This window comes from Chionomys nivalis, chromosome 9 (genome assembly GCF_950005125.1).
Source record: "Chionomys nivalis chromosome 9, mChiNiv1.1, whole genome shotgun sequence".
In the NCBI taxonomy this organism is placed as follows: Eukaryota; Metazoa; Chordata; class Mammalia; order Rodentia; family Cricetidae; genus Chionomys; species Chionomys nivalis.
The window spans coordinates 44,479,075-44,498,228 of record NC_080094.1 but is presented as its reverse complement, the minus strand read 5'-3'; the positions used below and the strand labels follow the sequence as shown (position 1 = coordinate 44,498,228).

The following is a 19,154-nucleotide window of genomic DNA, read 5'->3' as shown; positions in this document are numbered from 1 at the left end:
GTCTAGTAACTCATCTGTTTAATATTTACAAGCTTCTCATAGGTACCAGGTAATATTCTAGGTGCCATGGATATAATACGGAGCAAAAAAATCCCAATCCCAGTTTCAAAGAAATCTCCGCCCTCTCAGGAAACTCTATTTATAAGAATAAAACTGTCTATAAAGCCAAGCAATTCAAGCCGTAGTCTATAGCGGGGATCCGGACTGTTATATAGTAGGTAATAGGAGTGGATTGATGTAAAAAGTAGTGGCTACAGCAGAATCCCGAGTATTGAGATTGTGTTTTCATGTCTCTCAGGGAAGCAGAATGAGCATCAACCAGCAGCTGGTGATCCTGGGTCAGAAGTTTCCTTCCTGAGTGTGCAGCTCAGTGATAGCTTACCTAGCATGTGCAGACCCTAGGTTCATTCCTCGGTCTACAGATTTACAGTCATGTATTCCCAACCACTTGGGAGGCTGAGGCAGGAAGGCCACAGGTTGAAGGCCAGCCTGGACACCTTAGTAAGCTGATGTCTCAGTGGAGTCTGTAGCTAGTATTTAAGCACAGTTTCCTTGAAGAAGCAAGGAGAGTAGAGAAAGTGAGGTGAGGCGACAGAAGTAGCAGGAGCAAGCATCTGGGTGAGAGGAGACGTATTCAGAAGATTTTTAAAGAGCTGCACGGCAAAAGAGCACTGCTGTCTAGCTACTTCCTTTGAACTGACCTGTTCCGTCATGAGGAGAGGAGAAAAGATCATTAAGACTCAGGAAGCCCAGCTGCCTGTGCTCCTCGAGAGAGTTGTGCTGGGGTGAGCTCTTCGGTGTTTCAGCTGCATTCAAGCCATGCGTATTCCCACCCAGTAAACTTACTGGTCACTCTCTGTCTTTGGTGCCCTAGCTGGCATGAGTAGACGTTTACTCATGTCTTCCAAAGAAAAGTCCTATAACAGAGAGTGGTGGGAAAAACTGAGGAAAGGCTAGTCTAGTACACATCGCTCGGCTGAGTGAAGCAGAAACCTGTGAACTGAGGAAAGGCTAGTACACATCGCTCGGCTGAGTGAAGCAGAAACCTGTGAACCAACCAGATTTGTATTTTGAAAAAACAAACAAACAAACAAAAACCGATTCTGTTTGCTATCTGGAGAACAGCCTGAGGGGACCAGGTTAGGATCGGGAATGCTTTAATAACTATCACTTTAGATAATTACTAAAGAGAGGGAATAGATTTAAGGACAGAGAAGAGTAGTTCCAAGACTGTTGGCTTCCCTGGCCTTTTTGCTATGTGTCATCTTATAGGTAGGCTCCTCTCATAATGCCAAAATGACTACCCCAGTTCTAGGCATAATACGGAGGTACAGTCAGGTCCACTGGAAGAAAGATGACTGTTTTAAGTTTCTGGAGACGTCTTTTACCATATGCTCCTTCTTAAAGTAGTCCTGGGTAGGGGAGAGAGTTCCTGCAGCTGCCTAAGGTCAGTGCAGATTATCTTTGATCCAAGCATATAACCCCACAGGGAACTTCAGAGTCAAAGAGAAAAAGCGGCTGGGGATCTGGCTCACTCTGTAGAATGTTTGCCATTCAGGTCTGAGGACCTGAGTTTAGATTCCCACCTATGTGAAAAACTGTTACTGCACTCCTTTAATCCCAGAGCTAGTGGGGTAAAGACCTCCTGGAGCTCCGTGGCTGGCTGGCCTAGTTGCTGTTTCAAAATAAGAAAATTTAAAAAAAATAAATAAATAAAGAGTGATTGAGAAAGACACCCATTATCTTCTTCTGGCTTCCACATGCACACACATACATCATACACAAGACAAAAGAAGAAAAAAAAGAAAAAGAAAAAGTGGCCATTTAGGTGGTCATATCAACCTCTTATAACTGCTCCACCACTGAAGGGCTTAGGTTCAGATTTATATCTTCATAAAAATCCCTGGTTTCAATGTAAGTAGAAAGGAGCAAAGACCTAAAGCCCACACTCATTTACGAAGTAAGAGTTAATAGAGTGATCCAGACCTCTTATTTTGTTTTAAACTGTTGGGAAAAGAGCACCATTTAACACTCATTATTGAGAACATTTGGCACGTCCCACCAGACAGCCTCACAGATGGGACTGTGGTAGACATTGTTCTGTAATCTGTAACACCAACTGCTTCTGGATGATGGTGTGTGTGATCCTATTGACATAGTTCTTTGTAAAATTAATTCTTTTTGGAAATAGTATCCCCTGATACACCATAATAAAACATTCTGGTAAATCCTTGGAGAGAAGTCCTAAAGGCATGATAGACGAGAGAGAGAGAGAGAGAGAGAGAGAGAGAGAGAGAGAGAGAGAGAGAGAGAGAGAGAGAGAGAGAGAGAGAAAACATTGTTAGAACCTAATCTCCAGTGAGATGATGTGATAGCATACTTAAAGTTCTCTTTGCTGGGAGAATTTATCCTTACATTCATTTAGAGCTGTCAGTGAAGTACCAGCAGTCTACTTCTGTCCAGCTTGGACCAATAACACAAGAGTCAACTATACACCAGAGCAGATTCTTTTTCTCTCAGTCATCTGTTAACATTAACAAGAAGTCATAAATGTCTTTTGAAGGAAAAGGACCTGTGGCATGTGGCAGGTCTTCTGTGTACATTGCTTCTATCTGTGGTAGAATTCTGCAGGGTATATCCAAATTTGTAACTTATGAATCACATAACTAATTTATGACAGGAAGCTACCTTGTATCAAGTAAATAGTTTCCACTCTGATGCTCAGTCCTAAGCTAGGAGTGTGGTCTTGCAGACAAGATCATGTACTTTCCCCTTTATGAGGTTTTTTATCTTAATTGTCATATTCAACCTTGTTGTGCATGTTTTAGAGTCCCACAGAACCTGCTAGGACCAGTTTTGCCTCAGCCTAGATCAGTTCTTTTCTGATCACTCAGTAACTAGATCAGAGAAGGATAGCCAGCATCTACTGTATCCTTTCTCCAGGATTCAAAATGGCCAAACAAGCAATGCTCCCTCACTGGTGAGGATGGTGAGGATAGGAGCAAGAGCACTCCTTTATGTCAGAGAAGGTAGCCTGGGCATGTCTACAGCTTTGACTTTCAGAAAACTTGGCTTAAGTCACAAGCCAACTGCAGGTTTTGCTTTGTTCTATTCTGCTTTTCTGTTCGCCGTGCATATCTAAAATCCATAACTTCCTGTTCTGTCAGCTTGGCATCATCAGTGTGATGTTCAGGTTAAGGTCCTATGTAATAAAATATGTGACCACAGCGTAGGTAGATCAGGGCTATTTACCACTGTGACCACTCTTTTCCTGAAAGGGGAAACAGCTTCAAATAATGTGTTTAACTTTAAAAGAGCGTGTACAAAGATTAATCCCATTGATACAGAGATTCCAGGTAGTGGGGGTTCTATATTAGGAAGGAAAGTTGCTGGAAAGCCAGCTGTTAATCATAATCTAGTATTGATTTGATTTACTTTCTTACTGTATAGCCCAGGCTGTCCTGAAATTTCATCTGTAGCCCAGTCTGCCCAGGATCTCCAGATCTTCCTGCCTCAGCTTCCTGAGTTCTAGCAGGGCTGGAAGTGCTAGGATATAGGCATGCACCATCACACCCAGCTCCCGTGGACCTGGTCAAAGACCATGAGGCCTTTGTGTTAGTCGTTTGGTATTCTCTGTCTCTTTTCCTTTCTTTCATCTTGCACCCAAGATACAGCTGTGTTTTCCAGACTGGCCTCAAACTCCTAGTTTCAGAAGGTTCTTCTATCTTGGTAGCTAGGACTACAGCATATATAGTTCTGTATACTGTAGGATATATAGTAGCCAGATGTCCTACAAGCTTTTAAATCTTCTGTAGCACTTACGATCCCTGCTTATGTAGAGACTTAGCCTTTAGTAGGCCAGTGCTCCTGGAGCTTACATTGGCTTTCTCTGTAATCGTCTTTAGGTAGGGAATTCATGTGGATATTCTGCTATAATAGGTATCCACAGAACCTCTGCCTTTACCTGACCTATAAATGCTCCATTGTAAATAGCATATCACAGTGAAATTCTGGATTCCCAGAAATTAGTTATCTTAAGGTCAGAGACCAGTATCTCCTAAAAGATGTATTTCCCTTTGCCCGTGTGAGTTACCAAGGGAATGTGATGTAAATTCTTAAGATGGAGAGGGTCACAGTATATGAATGTGCATGTGCTTAGTCAAGGTTTGTCCTAGCAGCTTCCTGGCTGTTCTCTAATTGAAGGGATAAAATAATCAAAGCTTTTAATCCTAGCACTATGGAGGCAGAGGCAGGTGGATCTCTGTGCATTTGAGACTGGGCCAGCCTGATCTACAGAATGAGTTCCAGGACAGCCAAGACTACACAGAGAAACCTTGTCTCCGGGGGGAAAAATACCTAAGCTTAGGTGTCAGATGGAAAGTGGCATTTTCTCTAGCAGAGTAGGTCCGCTGCAGTGACTTGAGCTAGCTGCCTCCTATTTCCCGGTGGTTTTTTCACCAGTATGTACAGCGGGACTATGCTATAGATCCTATGAGGGACATAGTGAAGATGTCATTATTTTCCTGGCTTAAAAAGTAGGAAGTTAGCACTCAGGAGGCAAAGGATCTCTGAGTTCAAGGACAACCTAGTCAACAAAGAAAGTTCCAGGACAGCCAAGGCTATTACACAGAGAAAATCTGTCTTGAAATAAACAAACAAAAGTAGGAAATCAAAATACTGAGTCCTTGAATGCTTGAGATCCCAAGTTTTACACCCAGAACCAGTGTGGAAAGGCCCAGGACTTGTAATCACCTGCTTAGGAAGTAGAGCCAGGTGGATCTCTGGGACTTTCTGACCAACTAGTCTTACAGAACATGGTAGATAACTCCTGAAGAATAACACGACACGTGAACATGTCCTTTGACCCATGTACACACATGTACCTGCGCACATGTGAACAAATGTACACACACATACAAGAAGTCAAGTAAATTGAGAAGTGGAGGATAGGGAAAAAAGACAGCTATCTTTCTTTTGGGAAGACACTGAATAGCTGGCAAAATCAAAAAATTCATTGAAGTGCCAAGCCTCAAGCAGAACTGGTCCTGCCTTAGTGGTTCTGGGCCCTCGTCTGAAAGCCTCCATGTCTTCCCAGTTTTCAGAATCCTGGGAAAGGGAGTCTAGACAATGTTGTTAGGTGTCACTGCTTGGAACAGTCATCCTACACAGGGACAGTAAGCAATAAACATGGCTTCTGTCCTAGAAGACTACTGTATAATCATCAGGTGAAGGAGGCTCTTGAAGCAGAATGAAAGATTTAGAAACCAGAACGAGCTGGGCATGGTGCATACCTTTAATCCCAACACTCAGGAGGCAGAAGTAGGTAGATCTCAGAGGCCAGATATATAGGGAGATGCTTTCTTTAAAAAAAAAAAAAAAAGGACTGAAAGCTAATATGCTAATATATTATGTTTTATTTTTAATTAAAATGAAAATAAAGCCCCTATAATATGACTTATTAGGCCATAAAGAAGTCTGTCAAATGAAAGAACTTTTGTTGACATGCAAATTGGCTCTCTGACTTCCACATGTGTGCCTTGGCACATTTCCCCATTACACAGTCTCTTTCATAAACACACACACGATGACTGACTTGATGATTTCTTTCTTACAGCCTTCACATGTATACCATGGCACATAAATGCCCCCAGCAGAAAGTCACACACACATACACTCACACTGGTTTACAACAGTATGCAGAACAGTAGCGTCCACCAAATAGCTGACGGAGTTGATTTCTTACAGCCTCGTGAAATTCCTCATTGTCACAGAAATAAAAGTATTGACATAGCAAGGTATGTTATGTGAGAAAGCACATCGCAGATAAATGTAGATGTCAAGATTCCAAGTTTGTTTTTTTTTAATTATCTATACTATAAATACCTGTGTACGTATTTAGGTATGTTAATTCAAGTCTAGGAAAAAGCTGAATGCTAACAGTTGGTTTCTACAAAGGAGCATGGAAGATAGGAAGGACCTAATGGGGAACTACTTTCTGCTGTGCTACTAGACTTCTATAATAAACATTTTGTTTTATGGTTTTTGTTTTGTTTTGCTTTTGCTTTTTGGTTTTTTCTAGACAGAGATTCTCTGTGTAACCCTGACTGTCCTAGAACTCACTCTGTAGACCAGGCTGACCTCGAACTCAGAGATTCACCTACCTCTACCTCCCGAGTGCTGGAACTAAAGGCGTGTGCCAGCATTGCCTGGCTTATATTCCTTTTTGTTTTGTTTTGTTTTGTTTTGTTTTTAAGTGGATGGTGGTGACTTTTTAGATGTAGGAAACGAAGCTGATGAGCTATAGTGTGCTTTGCTGGGTGTATTGCATTCGGAATAGAAGAGTTACATTTGAATTGCCAAGACATCAGTGGTCAGGTCTCTGTGCAAAGGTGTGTCGCCAGAAGTGTTCTGGGAAGAAACTGACTCACAGGTAACTAACTTGAAGGAACAGTGAGTGTAAGACTTGACAGCTCTTTCCAGATATTTGACAAGCTTAGGAAAGGCTGTACAGTATTTCTATGACTCCCTGCTGATTGGAAGTTCATGGCTGTATCTTTCGTGTTAGTTACAAACTGGAATTTTTTGTTGTTGTTCACCAACATTTGTCTTAGGAAGAAACACTGATTTTGTTAACAGATTAAAAGCCTCTTCTTGGGTTTCCTAAAACTTCTCAAAGTTTAAAGAGGAAAATAAAGCAAAAAAGAAAGAAAATTGAGTCCTCAAGAAAAGAGAAGAGATGAAAGAGATAAAGCAGTGAGATTGTCAAAGCCTGTGGTATCCATTCTCTGGGGTCCCTACTTTTAGTAACAACTTGATTTTTAGAATACCAGTAAAGAATTCATGTATGTCATGTAACGGGACTAAACAGACATTTGGGTTACCTTGATGAGCTAAAACCCCACAAAAATCAACAAGAATTATGACACGGGCATTGGGTATTCACCATGGCTACGCTCTGGAAGGGTATGAATGGGAAGGTGTGAACTGTCGACTGGGTTTGTATTAGTGCAAGGAAAAGGCAGAAGAGATTAAGTACCTGGTGGTTATGTTCCTTTAAATAGGACTGTTATAGAGGACCCTGGAGAATGCTGGTGACTGAAGTGAATTTGGCAGTAGCAGGAAACTGAGACTTCAGCAAGTTCTGGAGATCTCTGGCAGAACAGAGACACAGGCAGGAAGGAAAGATTGAGAAGCCAAAGATAAAATAAGAAATTTTTACTACAAATACTGCCTTCAGAAAAATTCAGACTCAGGAAATAAATTATTAGATATAAAAGCAGCATAAAAATTAATTTTTGTATGTAGACCATAAAAATCTAATACTTTTTAAATATATCACTTATATTAGTATCCAAGATGTAAAGTACTTAAGAATAAACTTAACAAAATATTTGCAAAATCTTCAGAGAAAATTATAAAAATGTTTGCACACATTAAAGGAAACATCTTACACTAGTTAAGACATAAATCTCTGTCAGGAAGCTCAGTGTGTGAAGATGCCAGTTCTCCTCAGACTGACACACAGATTCAATGCAATTCCAATGAAAATCCCAACAGGTTCTTTGTGGAACTTGACAAGCTGATTCTAAAATTTTTATGGAGGAGGAAAGAGTCAAGACTAGCCAAGACAATCCCGAAGAAGAAGAACAAGGTGAGGAGAACTGCCTTAGCAGACACAAAGACAGTGTGACATTGTCGCTGGGGGAGACCGAGTAGTGCAGTAAAATACCAAGAGCAGATCCCATGTCTAAATGGAAACAGATTCGTCACTGAAGTGCTGCTGCTTTTTTGGTCGGGGAAAGAATGGCCTTGACCGTATGTGGCACCGGACAGCCTGTGAGAGTAAACGGAGTCGGTCGTTGGGCTCATATAGACACAAATACCAATTCCATTTGGCATAGATACTGAAGTTTAAAGGACAGGATTGTAAAATGTGAAAGTAATATAGGAAAATACACATATGATTTCACATGAGAAAGGACTTCTCAAATCTGAAAATGTTGGTAGAGTGAAAGATGGGCAATTTAACTACATGCAGTACAAAAGTTCTGTTGATAACTAGAGACCATAATAGAAAATGAAAGCTCACACATGACTATGAGTACCCAGAATAAAGAAATAAAAGGAAAATTACAGTCCAGTAAAACAACGAGAAAACATTAGGTGAGGCACTGCATAGAGGAGAAAAGCCTTTAACCAGTAAGCTGGAAAGATGATGACCCTGTTGGTCATATAGAAATGCAAGTTATGGCTATAGTTAATATAAAGTATGACAGTAGCAGATGTGGATGAAGGTACCAAAATGAACCTGTTCTGCCACAGCTGGTATTATAAATGGGCACAGTTAGAATGAAACAGTTTTAGGCCTAGGAAGATGGCTGAGTCATCAAGAGTTCAGAACGCTCTTGCAGAGGACCTGAGTTCCATTCTGAGCACTCAAGTCAGACAGCTCACAACCACCTCTCACTCCAACTCTCTGGGATCCAGTGCCATCTTCTGGCCTCTCTGGGGACACACATATACTGCATATACTTAAGACAGGCATACATATATGTGGATAAAATTAAAGTAAATTTTGTTTTAAAAGACTAAAGCAAAACTGTATCTGTCATTTATTAAAAAGAACAAAAGCCAATTACAAGCAAGAGTCTGAATGACTTCAGGAACATGTCTTAGTATTGATGCAATAAAACACCATGATCAAAGCCACTTGGGAAGGACAGGGTTGTTGTTTTTTTTTTTTTTTTTTTTTTTTTTGAGCTTACACTTCCAGGTTACAGTCCATTAACAAGAGAAGTCAAGGTGGGAGTTCAAAAAGGGCAGGGACTTGGAGGCAGGAGCTGATACCGAGGCCGAGGAGGAGTAGTGCTTACTGACTTTCTCCTCATGGCTTGCTCAGCCTGCTTTCTTATACTTACCAAGGATCCCAGTGATGGTATTGCTCATAATAGGCTGGGCCCTCCGTCATCAATCACTAATTAAGAAAATACGTTGTAGGCTTGCCTACAGCTGGATCTTATGAAGGTATTTTCTCAACTGAGGTTCCCTTCTCTCAGATGACTTGTGTCAAGTTGACACAAAACTATCCAGAACAGAACATAACGCTGAGCCAAAAGAAAAGCAGGTTAGCATTTTTTAATTATGTTTCCATTTTCATCACAAAATACATTGAGCAATAATAATAAGGATGCAATATATGGGATACAAATTATAACAACACAATGGTAAGCTCCAAGTTTACCTGTGAAAGGACATAGAGGATATCAAGAGTGGAAGAATCCAGAGTGAACTTGGAAGTTAAAGTGGTGGCAGGTACACCTTTTAAAAGAATGCTGAGGTACCTCACCTTTCTTCCATTTAAGATCTGATTAAGAAATTAAATGGTCTTTGATGCTACCTAGTGTTTCTAGGGAATTTAATGTCATCTACTCATCCAGTTCTATTGTTCGTTCTAGGAGCTAGGCAAGCTGTTTCTCAGAGTAAAAGCTAAAGCAGTGTAAGGTCCCCTTTGTTTTATTCTGACATAGGCAGAACAAGCCTTATCAGTTCTGCTGTTTCTTCCAGATGTTCCCTTTAAAAGGCTTCGCCCACCTGGAGAGTTGTTTTCCTTCCTCATGAGTGGGGTGGCAGCAATTGCTGTCATTCCTTGCCCTTCTGTAGTACAGACTGTGTTTTGGGGGGGCTAGGGGTATAGCCTGTTGGGAGACTACTTGTTTTGCATACAGAGCCCTGGGTTCAGTCCCCAAAACCAAATAAAATGGAGCATGGTGGCACATTCCTTTAAACTCAGTACTCCGGAAGTGAAGGCAGGAGGATCATAAATTCAAGGTCATCTTCAGTTACACAGCAAGTTCAGGGCCAACCTTGGCTAGTGCGGTAATCTTGCTCTTTCACACCCTCTGCTCTCATTTAAGAAAAGAAACGTATAAGAATCTTGGAAAAAGGTTAGCCTGGAGACTAAAAAACTGGCATTTCACCTGTCCTGTGCTGAGATGGAAACCTAGCCTAAGAAAAGAAGATGAAGTATAAGTGAATTGGGAAACTCTAGTATTAAATATGTTCTCTGTTTTATATGCAAGAGTTGACACACAGGAAAAAAAGGAAACTTACTGCCATGTGCCCACAGCACAGAGTAAAGAGAATTGCCTGTCATAGTAAATTGACGTGCAGACTCTCTAGGTTTGAATTCTGAATCTCTTGCGTGAAGTAGGAGTTAAGTAGACTGTGAGATTGATTGTCCTTGCCTGTCATGCAAGTCCCAGGAAATAGCCTTCTTCCCTCCTTAAAGCATCTTTCATCTGGCAAAATTAACTGCCCCAAAGCTGAATTTTTTTCCCTTCATTTAATCATCCTTATTTTATTTTCAAAGTCAGAAACCTGAGAGCTCTCCTTCATTCTTTTCTCCCCAAATCTGCCTTCACTTCCTTCCATCTCCAAATGCAGTATTCTAACTCCAGAATATATCTCAGATGCATCCACTTCCTTATGTTGTCATCTGTCTTAGTCACTGTTCTATTGCTGTGCAGAGACACTATGACCAAGGCAACTCTTATGAAATAAAATATTTAATTGGGAATTTGCTTACAGTTTCAGAGGTTTAGTCCATTATCACTGTTGGGTTTGCAGGGGGGTGGGGGAGGGTGCAAAGATGGGAACAGACCACCGAAGTCTAGTAAACCAGAAGCAAACTTTATTCAGAAAAAAAAATTTAAATTAAAAAAAAAATCTGCATGGGGCACAAAAAGCTTATCAGCTAACTGAGACCACAGCCAGAGATGGACTTGTATGTAAGGCTGTGGCAAAGGCCGGTTTCTGACCTCCTCCTTTTTATAGCAAGAAGCAACAAACATTAGGCAATAAAACAGAAGAATGTTTACAATCTCAAGGTAAAACTCAGATACAAATTGCCCTTCTTTGCAATTTTCATTAACAGTTTTAGTTAGACTAGTGTTTGTATTTTAGGTCTTTGTTTTCCCCTGATGGTGTTTACCCAAGCTCTGCACTCCCCAATGCTGCCAGTTTCACGTAGCAGAGACAATGCATGACAGAAAAGTCACATACATCCCACCCTCTAAAGGTTAATTCAGCTCATATCCATTATTGATCACGGGTGACTGGGGTGTTATCTTAGGGCTAACTCTCAGTTTGCAGAGCTGATGCTTCAGTCTTATAGACAGATGGTTTGTAAAGAAAGTAACCCACTGTTAATAGTTAATCCGTAAGCTGCTGAGAAAGCTGCTGACATCCTGCTCTCATTCTATGAGGCTTACAACTTTGCTTTATTTATACATTCTTATTTATGGAATCTGCATTTCTGTATTCTTATTCTTGGACTCTTCGATCATAATAGTGGGAGCATGGTGGCACACAGGCAGGCACTAGAGCAGTCGTGAAGAGCTACATCCTGATCTGTAGCTTGAGAAGGAGAACCTGGGCCTGGCATGGCTTTTAAAACCCCAGAGCCCATCTCCAGTGACACACTTCCTCCAACAGGGCTACACCTTCTAATCCTTTCAAATAGTGCCACTGAGTGCTGTAAGAGGGGAATGAGCGTTCAAATGTATCAGCCTACAGGGGCCGTTCTTTTTGTTTGTTTTTATTTTGTTTTTGAGACGGGGTTTCTGTGTGACAGCCCTGGAACTCGCTTTGTAGACCAGGCTAGCCTCAGACTCGCAGATCCACCTGCCTCTTCCTCCAGAGTGCTGGGATCAAAGGTGTGCACCACCACACCCAGCTTGTGGAGGCCATTCTTCCTCACTGTTGTAGTAATAAGAGCGGCAGGGCTGCGTCCCCGGCACCCGGCCGCCCACATGGCTTATGCCCCAAAATAATTACACAGAAACTGTATTCTTTTAATCACTGCCTGGCCCATTAGTTCCAGTCTCTTATTGGCTAGCTCTTACATATTGATCTAACCCATTTCTAATATTCTGTGTAGTACCACGAGCTGGCTTACCAGGAAAGATCTTAACCTGCGTCTGTCTGGAGTGGGAGAATCATGGCGACTCCTCACTCGGCTTCTTTCTCCCAGCATTCTGTCTGTTTACTCCACCCACCTAAGGGCTGGCCTATAAATGGGCCAAGGCAGTTTCTTTATTAAATGAAAGTAATTCCTCCATCATTTCCCCTTTTTTTGTTTAAACAAAAAAGAAAGGCTTTAACTTTAACATAGTAAAATTACATATAACAAAACAGTTATCAAGCAAGAATTACAGTTACAATATTTATATCTATTTTATCTTTTATCATAAGTAAGGAGAACTATAACTAACCATTCTTCAACTCCATCAAAAACTCCAGAAGGATATAATATCACCTAAGTAAACAAGAAATAAGAAACTTCAAACTTTAGAAATGACAGAGACATCTCGCTGCCTGTACAGTCACCCAAAGTTTCTCTGTACCGTTGGGGCATCTGTCTTCAGCCTACAGGCCTATAGTATCCAGCAGACATTTTCATCAAGCAGGAAATTCCAAAGACAGTTTAGTCACTTTTTGCTGTGTCCTGCAGAATGTCTCGCAGACTCTTTTATGAGTCAGGAACCCCGAAAAACCATCTCACCTTTAGGCAAGTTTAGCAGTCCTCTTTCTGCGGGTTCTCTGTGTCCAGTTTATGCAACAGTCCAGGCAAGAGCAGTTTCTTGCCCAAATGGCTATCAAACTCCATAAGGAGCCTCTTCAATGCCCATCTTCCTCTTGAAGTAGATTGGTGCTGCCAGGAGCAGACGTGTCTCATTGTCATGAAAAGCCCTACGTTATTAAAACATTAAATGCCATATTCTGCAGTCTTTGAAAGATATGAAGAATGCCCATCTAATTGAAATATATCTCTATATATCTAGAAAATCTAACTAACATGACTACAAGCTTGACTATTATTGATGATTATCCATTAACAACCTATATTTCCTATTTTACATTACATTTTTAAATGAACTACATAATCACAATACCTTAATCAAGATCAGAAATACATAAACATATAACAAAATTGACCTTCAAATCCACACCAATGCAAATTATTCATATCTATATCATATTCCCCTTTAAATGTAAAAGAACATTTATAAACAATATTTGGGAACATGGGCGCAGTTTTTTCTCCAAACTGCTTCCTGCTGAATGGGGGCGCTGTTATTCAGGTCTTTTATGGGATAACCTGTGTGCCAGGGTCATCTCAGTTGGCAGTTGTGTGAAGTAATTTTTTGAGGGTGTTCACAGTAACCTTTCAGGAGGGCGTGGTCTATCATACCATATTGGGATAGAAGAAATCCACAGGGTCGCATCCTCTGTGAAAACAAAAGAAGACCCTCTCCAAAGCATCATATCCTTAGATCCATATTCTGAAATCATAATACCCTTGTATCCATTCTGGTTTAGCTTGGCAGCCCATATAATGAAATGTCTCTCTGCACTTAGCTCCTTTACAGTCAAAAATTTTAAAGAAAACACAATAATACAAAGAATCCAGACTCTCTGTGAATTTTCCATTTTTACGTGGCTTATTTTTCTTTATTTCTTTTAATCTATAACTATCTGTACTCTGTCTCTTTAAAGACTTTATCCCCCTTTTTTAAGGGCATTAACTTTATTCTCTCTATATATATATTTTTTCTCTCTCAAGCCTACGTACATTCATCCAACACTGTGACCCATAGAGGTCTTTTATGTCTGAATCTGTTTTATTGTGAATCTGTAATTTTTTTTTTTTTAGGAGCATTTCTTAAAATGTTAAGCAGTTCTTAAAAACTTAAGTTGCACCATGTAGGGGTAATACGGTACCACCTGTGTCCGGCTCAGTCTAAACCTTAACTGCGCTGTTATTATGGTAATTACGGTAGTTCCTGCCTGAGACCAGCACAGTTCAACATGGCGGAGTTAAGCCCGCTCCTGCCTCAGAGCCATTTGGTGCCCCTGGCCACACACAGTTTCAGGCACACAGCAGTCAACATTGCCATCAAGCAAGCCGTAACACTTTACTCCAAATGCTCCGTTTAAAAACTCTGTCTCCAGCAGGAGCCAGACAGAGATCGCAATGGCGGCACAGTCCAGAAAGCCGGCATTTTAAAACAGCCAGTTTTTTCCTGTTGCTGAGTCAGGACAATTTCTTTGCCGCACACAACCCACAAACAGCAAAAAGCTGTCTTAAATTCTCTCTGTGTCCTTTTTAAGCCCTCTCAGGTTTTACGTGGAGTTCATTAGCACGTTGGGTGCCACTCTGTAGTAATAAGAGCGGCAGGGCTGCGTCCCCGGCACCCGGCCGCCCACATGGCTTATGCCCCAAAATAATTACACAGAAACTGTATTCTTTTAATCACTGCCTGGCCCATTAGTTCCAGTCTCTTATTGGCTAGCTCTTACATATTGATCTAACCCATTTCTAATATTCTGTGTAGTACCACGAGCTGGCTTACCAGGAAAGATCTTAACCTGCGTCTGTCTGGAGTGGGAGAATCATGGCGACTCCTCACTCGGCTTCTTTCTCCCAGCATTCTGTCTGTTTACTCCACCCACCTAAGGGCTGGCCTATAAATGGGCCAAGGCAGTTTCTTTATTAAATGAAAGTAATTCCTCCATCACACTGTCACATCATTTTACCTGTTTCTATTCTGTGCTCTGATTCCTGCTTCTCTTCAGTCTTATTTCCCAAATAACAATCAGAGGTGTTCACCATGTAAACTAGTCTCATTTTTCCAACCTTCAATAGTTTATTCACAGACTTAAGACCCGAACTCCCTATCTTCAGGATCTGCATGAAAATGAATAGTCTCACCTTGCCGAGATCTTTCCACTTCTTACTATCCCTCTTCTTACTGCCATCTGCACCAGACCATTTTGTATGACACTCATTGACTTTTCAGGTCTTTATGCCAGGGACCATCTCCTGTCTCTGGGTCTTCAGAGGTACTGTTGTCTGTTCCTGAAATAGCATTTCCCACCTCATCCTTCCACATAAATGTCTACCTTTGATTTCCGTTTGGCTCTTTCTGATACTTTTCCTAATAGCATTCTGGTTTTCATTACATTTATCATGCCACATATCATATATGTGTACATATGTATATATGTATTTGTTTATTTGTAATGATGTCACCCACAAGTTTATATTGTACACAACGGCAAGAACTATGTATGTTTTACTCAGTATTGTTTGCTGTACACCTAGCCTAATAGATCCATAACATATATTTGCTAGAAGAACGAATGAAAAGCCATATGTGAACTGTAATATACTTCCCCGGTCCCTGCTTCTGAAGTCTATGTTGTTCTCAGTATTGAGTCATTCTAAAGATGATGAAGGAAATACGTTCACATAGGCATTTGGTTTCCTTAACGTAAATTCTCAGAAGTAGAGTTGCTGGAATCAAAAGATAAGACCTTTTTTAAAGCTCATAAAAATTTTCTGATCCTTCTTCAGAACAGTTACCCAAGTTAAATTAGTTCTTTTTTTTTTTGCTTTCTTTGTTTTGAATATGTGGAACACACAAGAGGGGAACAGTTCAGGTAAAATTCAGCATCACATTTTCATAAAATTCTTTAGGTGAGTTTTTTTTGTTGTTGTTTTTTTTTTTTTTTTTTTTTTTTTTTTGGTTTTTCTATAGCTTTGGAGCCTGTCCTGGAACTAGCTCTTTTAGACCAGGCTGGCCTTGAACTCACAGAGATCCACCTACCTCTGCCTTCCTAGTACTGGGATTAAAGGTGTGCGCCACTACTGCTCAGCTTAAAATTCATTTCTTGAAACCTGCTTTTGTAGCACAGGTGGCATTCTGTCATCTCCTCCTTATGTGGAAAGTATTCTCTCATTGTTGAAGATGAGGTAACACAGCTGAGACAGATTTGCTCAAGCTCCGACAGCCAGGCTGCTCATGTCAAGACAGTTTATGTTGACCCGCATCACTCCCCGTTACACTTGTCCAAAAGTGATGACCCTTCTGTGTCACCTGATCCAGCCCTTGACTTCCCCATGAAAATGCTGCCCACCTTTCTTGCTTCCCTGCCCTATGATGCCAGTGGTTAGGTGCCCTGTCTATCTGACAGACCCCTAAAGGGGCTCTGCATCAGCAGACTCTCCAGATAGTTCACGCTTGAGTCTCATCTTGTCTTTGTATGGTGGGATAAATAAACAAACAAATAAATAAATGACCCATTTCTTTCCTTTATAATCCCCACTCCCAGTTTACAGGGGTAGTCCATTTGGATCATGCATTGTAATAGGCCCCTAACTAAATAATAATCATATAAAAAGCTTGCATCCTACCCCTGTGGATTCTTGGTTTTGAATTCTTAAGGCTTGCAGCTATATAGTTGGAGAAAGGTGAATTTTCTGTGTTAGGCTGCACATGTTCACCCAGGTCTGTGTTTCCCTCCTCCTCTCCCTACCTCCTCCCGGCAAAAAGATAGAACTTCCTACCAGATCAGGGTTTGGTAAAGCAGAATGCCTGCTTGATATTTATCCCTCTTAATAACTCCTTTAATTTCTCTTACCCTTTCAGGCTCTCCCTGCTTGTCCTATCCAGGCCACCTGTGAGGCAGCCTCCAAGGAGGAAAACAAGGAAAAAAATCGATACGTAAACATCCTGCCTTGTGAGTGTTTGCAGGGTTTCTTGGAATGTGTTCTAAAACTACGTCTCTAGATAGATTCTTTGAGTATGGGAAGAATCTTGGAATTGGTAACAGGAGGGCAAAAAGAAGAATGTGTTCCCCCATTCCCCAGGCAACCTCACAGGAAGGACTAAACTATGGATCACAGTTTTGCAGGCCTGTTTCTGAAGACCAGGCAGGGCAGCTTCACGGGAACAGGCAGAAAGTAGGTTATGTAGTTTGTTTGTTTGATACGTGCACGCACATGTGCGAACACACACACACTACTCAAACTGTAATACAAAGTTCTCTTTCTAGCTGTAAGCCAGGGCACAGTGAAGCCACAAACTAAACCACTCCATTGGTAGAAAGGAAGGTTATCGGTGACTCAAACTGCCAACGCTGTGTCTCGGGTTTAGAGAAAACAGTAAGAGCAGGAGAAGCCTTACCAGTTCTAAGGGAAGCCGGTAGTGCTGGAGGGGGCCTGGGAGTCAAGACAGCCTGGGAGTTAGTGGAGTGGGAAGTAGGGTATGGCTACAGCAGCCTGGGAACTAGGGTGGGGACTGTGTTCTAGTACAGGCTTAATTGAGTTAATGCAGAACTAGTTGCCCATTGCCAGAGGTAGTTGGTTGTAGGGATCAGATAATGGCTTTTCTTTTCTTTTTTTTTTTTTTTTTTTTTTTTGGTTTTTCGAGACAGGGTTTCTCTGTAGCTTTGGTGCCTGTCCCAGAACTAGCTCTTGTAGACCAGGCTGGCCTAGAACTCTCAGAGATCCGCCTGCCTCTGCCTCCTGAGTGCTGGGATTAAAGGCGTGCACCACCACCGCCCGGCGGCTTTTCTTAACAGAAACCAACTCACAAGGTTTCTGAGGAGTGCTGAGCTTAAGTAGCAGTCCTGTTACTCAGCCCAGATTGTTATCTCAGACACTGTCAACAGCATTGCCATTTTACAGTAATCGTAAATTAAAAAAAAAAAAAATTGGGAGGGTTGAAGGGGAAGGGGAGAGGCAGGGAAGGGGACAGAGAAAAATGTAGAGCTTAATAAAAATCAATTTTAAAAAAAATGAGACTGGGTTTTCCTATGTAGCCCTGGCTATTCTGAAACATACTGTATAGACCAGGCTGGCCTCAAACTCAGATCTACCTACCCCTGCCTACTGAGTGCTAAGACTAAGTAATACTTTTAAAGGGGAGGTGTTGGAGGCAGCAAGAAAACTCAGAGGGTTAAGGTATTTGCTGCCAAGCCTACTGACCCGAATTCAATCTCCAGGCCCCTCATCACAGAGGAGAGATTTGACTCTTAAATTGTCTGCTGAATTCCACAAGCACAACCACTTATGCACATATGCAGATGCACACAAATAAATGTTTAAAAAACTGTTTTGGGAGGGCTGGAGAGATGGCTCAGAGGTTAAGAGCACTGGCTGTTCTTCCAGAGGTCCTGAGTTCAATTCCCAGCAACCACATGGTGGCTCACAACCATCTGTAATGAGATCTGGTGCCCTCTTCTGGAGTTGTAGGCATATATGCAGGCAGAACACTGCATACATAATAAATATTTTAAAAGAAAATGTTTTGGACGATCAAAAAGCTAGGTACAGCTGTTTATTCCTATAAACCTAACTCATGCGAGGCTGAAGCAGGAGGATTGCCGTTGAGTTCAAGGCAGTCTAGACTACAGTTAACCTGAGCTACCAAGCAAGACTGTGTAAAAGCAATAACAAAACAAACAAACAGAAAACCAAGTGGTGGGGGTCCATGCCTTTGATCCCAGCACTCAGGAAGCAGTCAGATCTCTGAGTTGAGGCCAGTCTTTCTACAGAGTAAGTTCCAGGACAGCCAGCCAGTACTACTCAGAGAAACCATGTCTCAGAAAAACCAAACACAATCAAAAAACACTGATATACCATGTCTCAGTCACATAGACACAGGTATCTGGGCTAATCTACTTCAGGGACAGTAAGAAACAAAACTGGATCTATTGAAATGTGAATTTCTTGTTTTTTTCTAGATGACCACTCTAGAGTACACCTGACACCAGTTGAAGGGGTTCCAGATTCTGATTACATCAATGCTTCATTCATTAATGTAAGGAACTTGTGCTTTTCTTGTTTACCCCGGGAAAAGCCATTAGCTCTCATCTATTGATTCCACCGTAACAAATCTGATTTATTTTTAAGTAGCTAATTTTTTTTTAATATTGGGTAATTTAAAATATATTTTTTGTTGATTCTTTCATCATTTCCTAAGGTTTCCAGTACAGAAATCTGAGTCTAGTTGTATATTTCTATGAACCCTTTTTTGATCATTTCAAATGCTACAACAAAAGCAGGCTTTACCCTCAGTAGTAAAAATACAGGAGAACAAGACAAGAAAACCTGCTGCCAGGAAAGTTTGGCTGATGAGTCCAGTCCACTGTGAGTCAAGGCCTGAGGGAAGAGAAGTAGTCCCAAGATCCTGAGTGGTGGAACAGACAGCAGGGGATGAAATCTACATTCTGGGGAACACAAGCTTATCTCACCTAGTAATCACAGCCATTGACACATGGACTGGAGACTCCAGGCTAGAGTGGAG

At 41.3% G+C, this 19,154-nt stretch overlaps 1 protein-coding gene across 4 annotated transcripts in view; it reads left to right on the top strand.

The window, feature by feature from the left end:
* The window catches only part of Ptpra (protein tyrosine phosphatase receptor type A), a 110,542-nt gene that overhangs the window by 65,377 nt on the left and 26,011 nt on the right, over window positions 1-19,154 (top strand). For all 4 annotated transcript variants that reach the window (XM_057780290.1, XM_057780288.1, XM_057780289.1 and 1 more), the window contains 2 exons: window positions 16,494-16,584; window positions 18,592-18,668. In XM_057780290.1, the coding sequence (XP_057636273.1) occupies window positions 16,494-16,584; window positions 18,592-18,668 (168 nt within the window). The remainder of the gene's footprint in view (window positions 1-16,493; window positions 16,585-18,591; window positions 18,669-19,154) is intronic.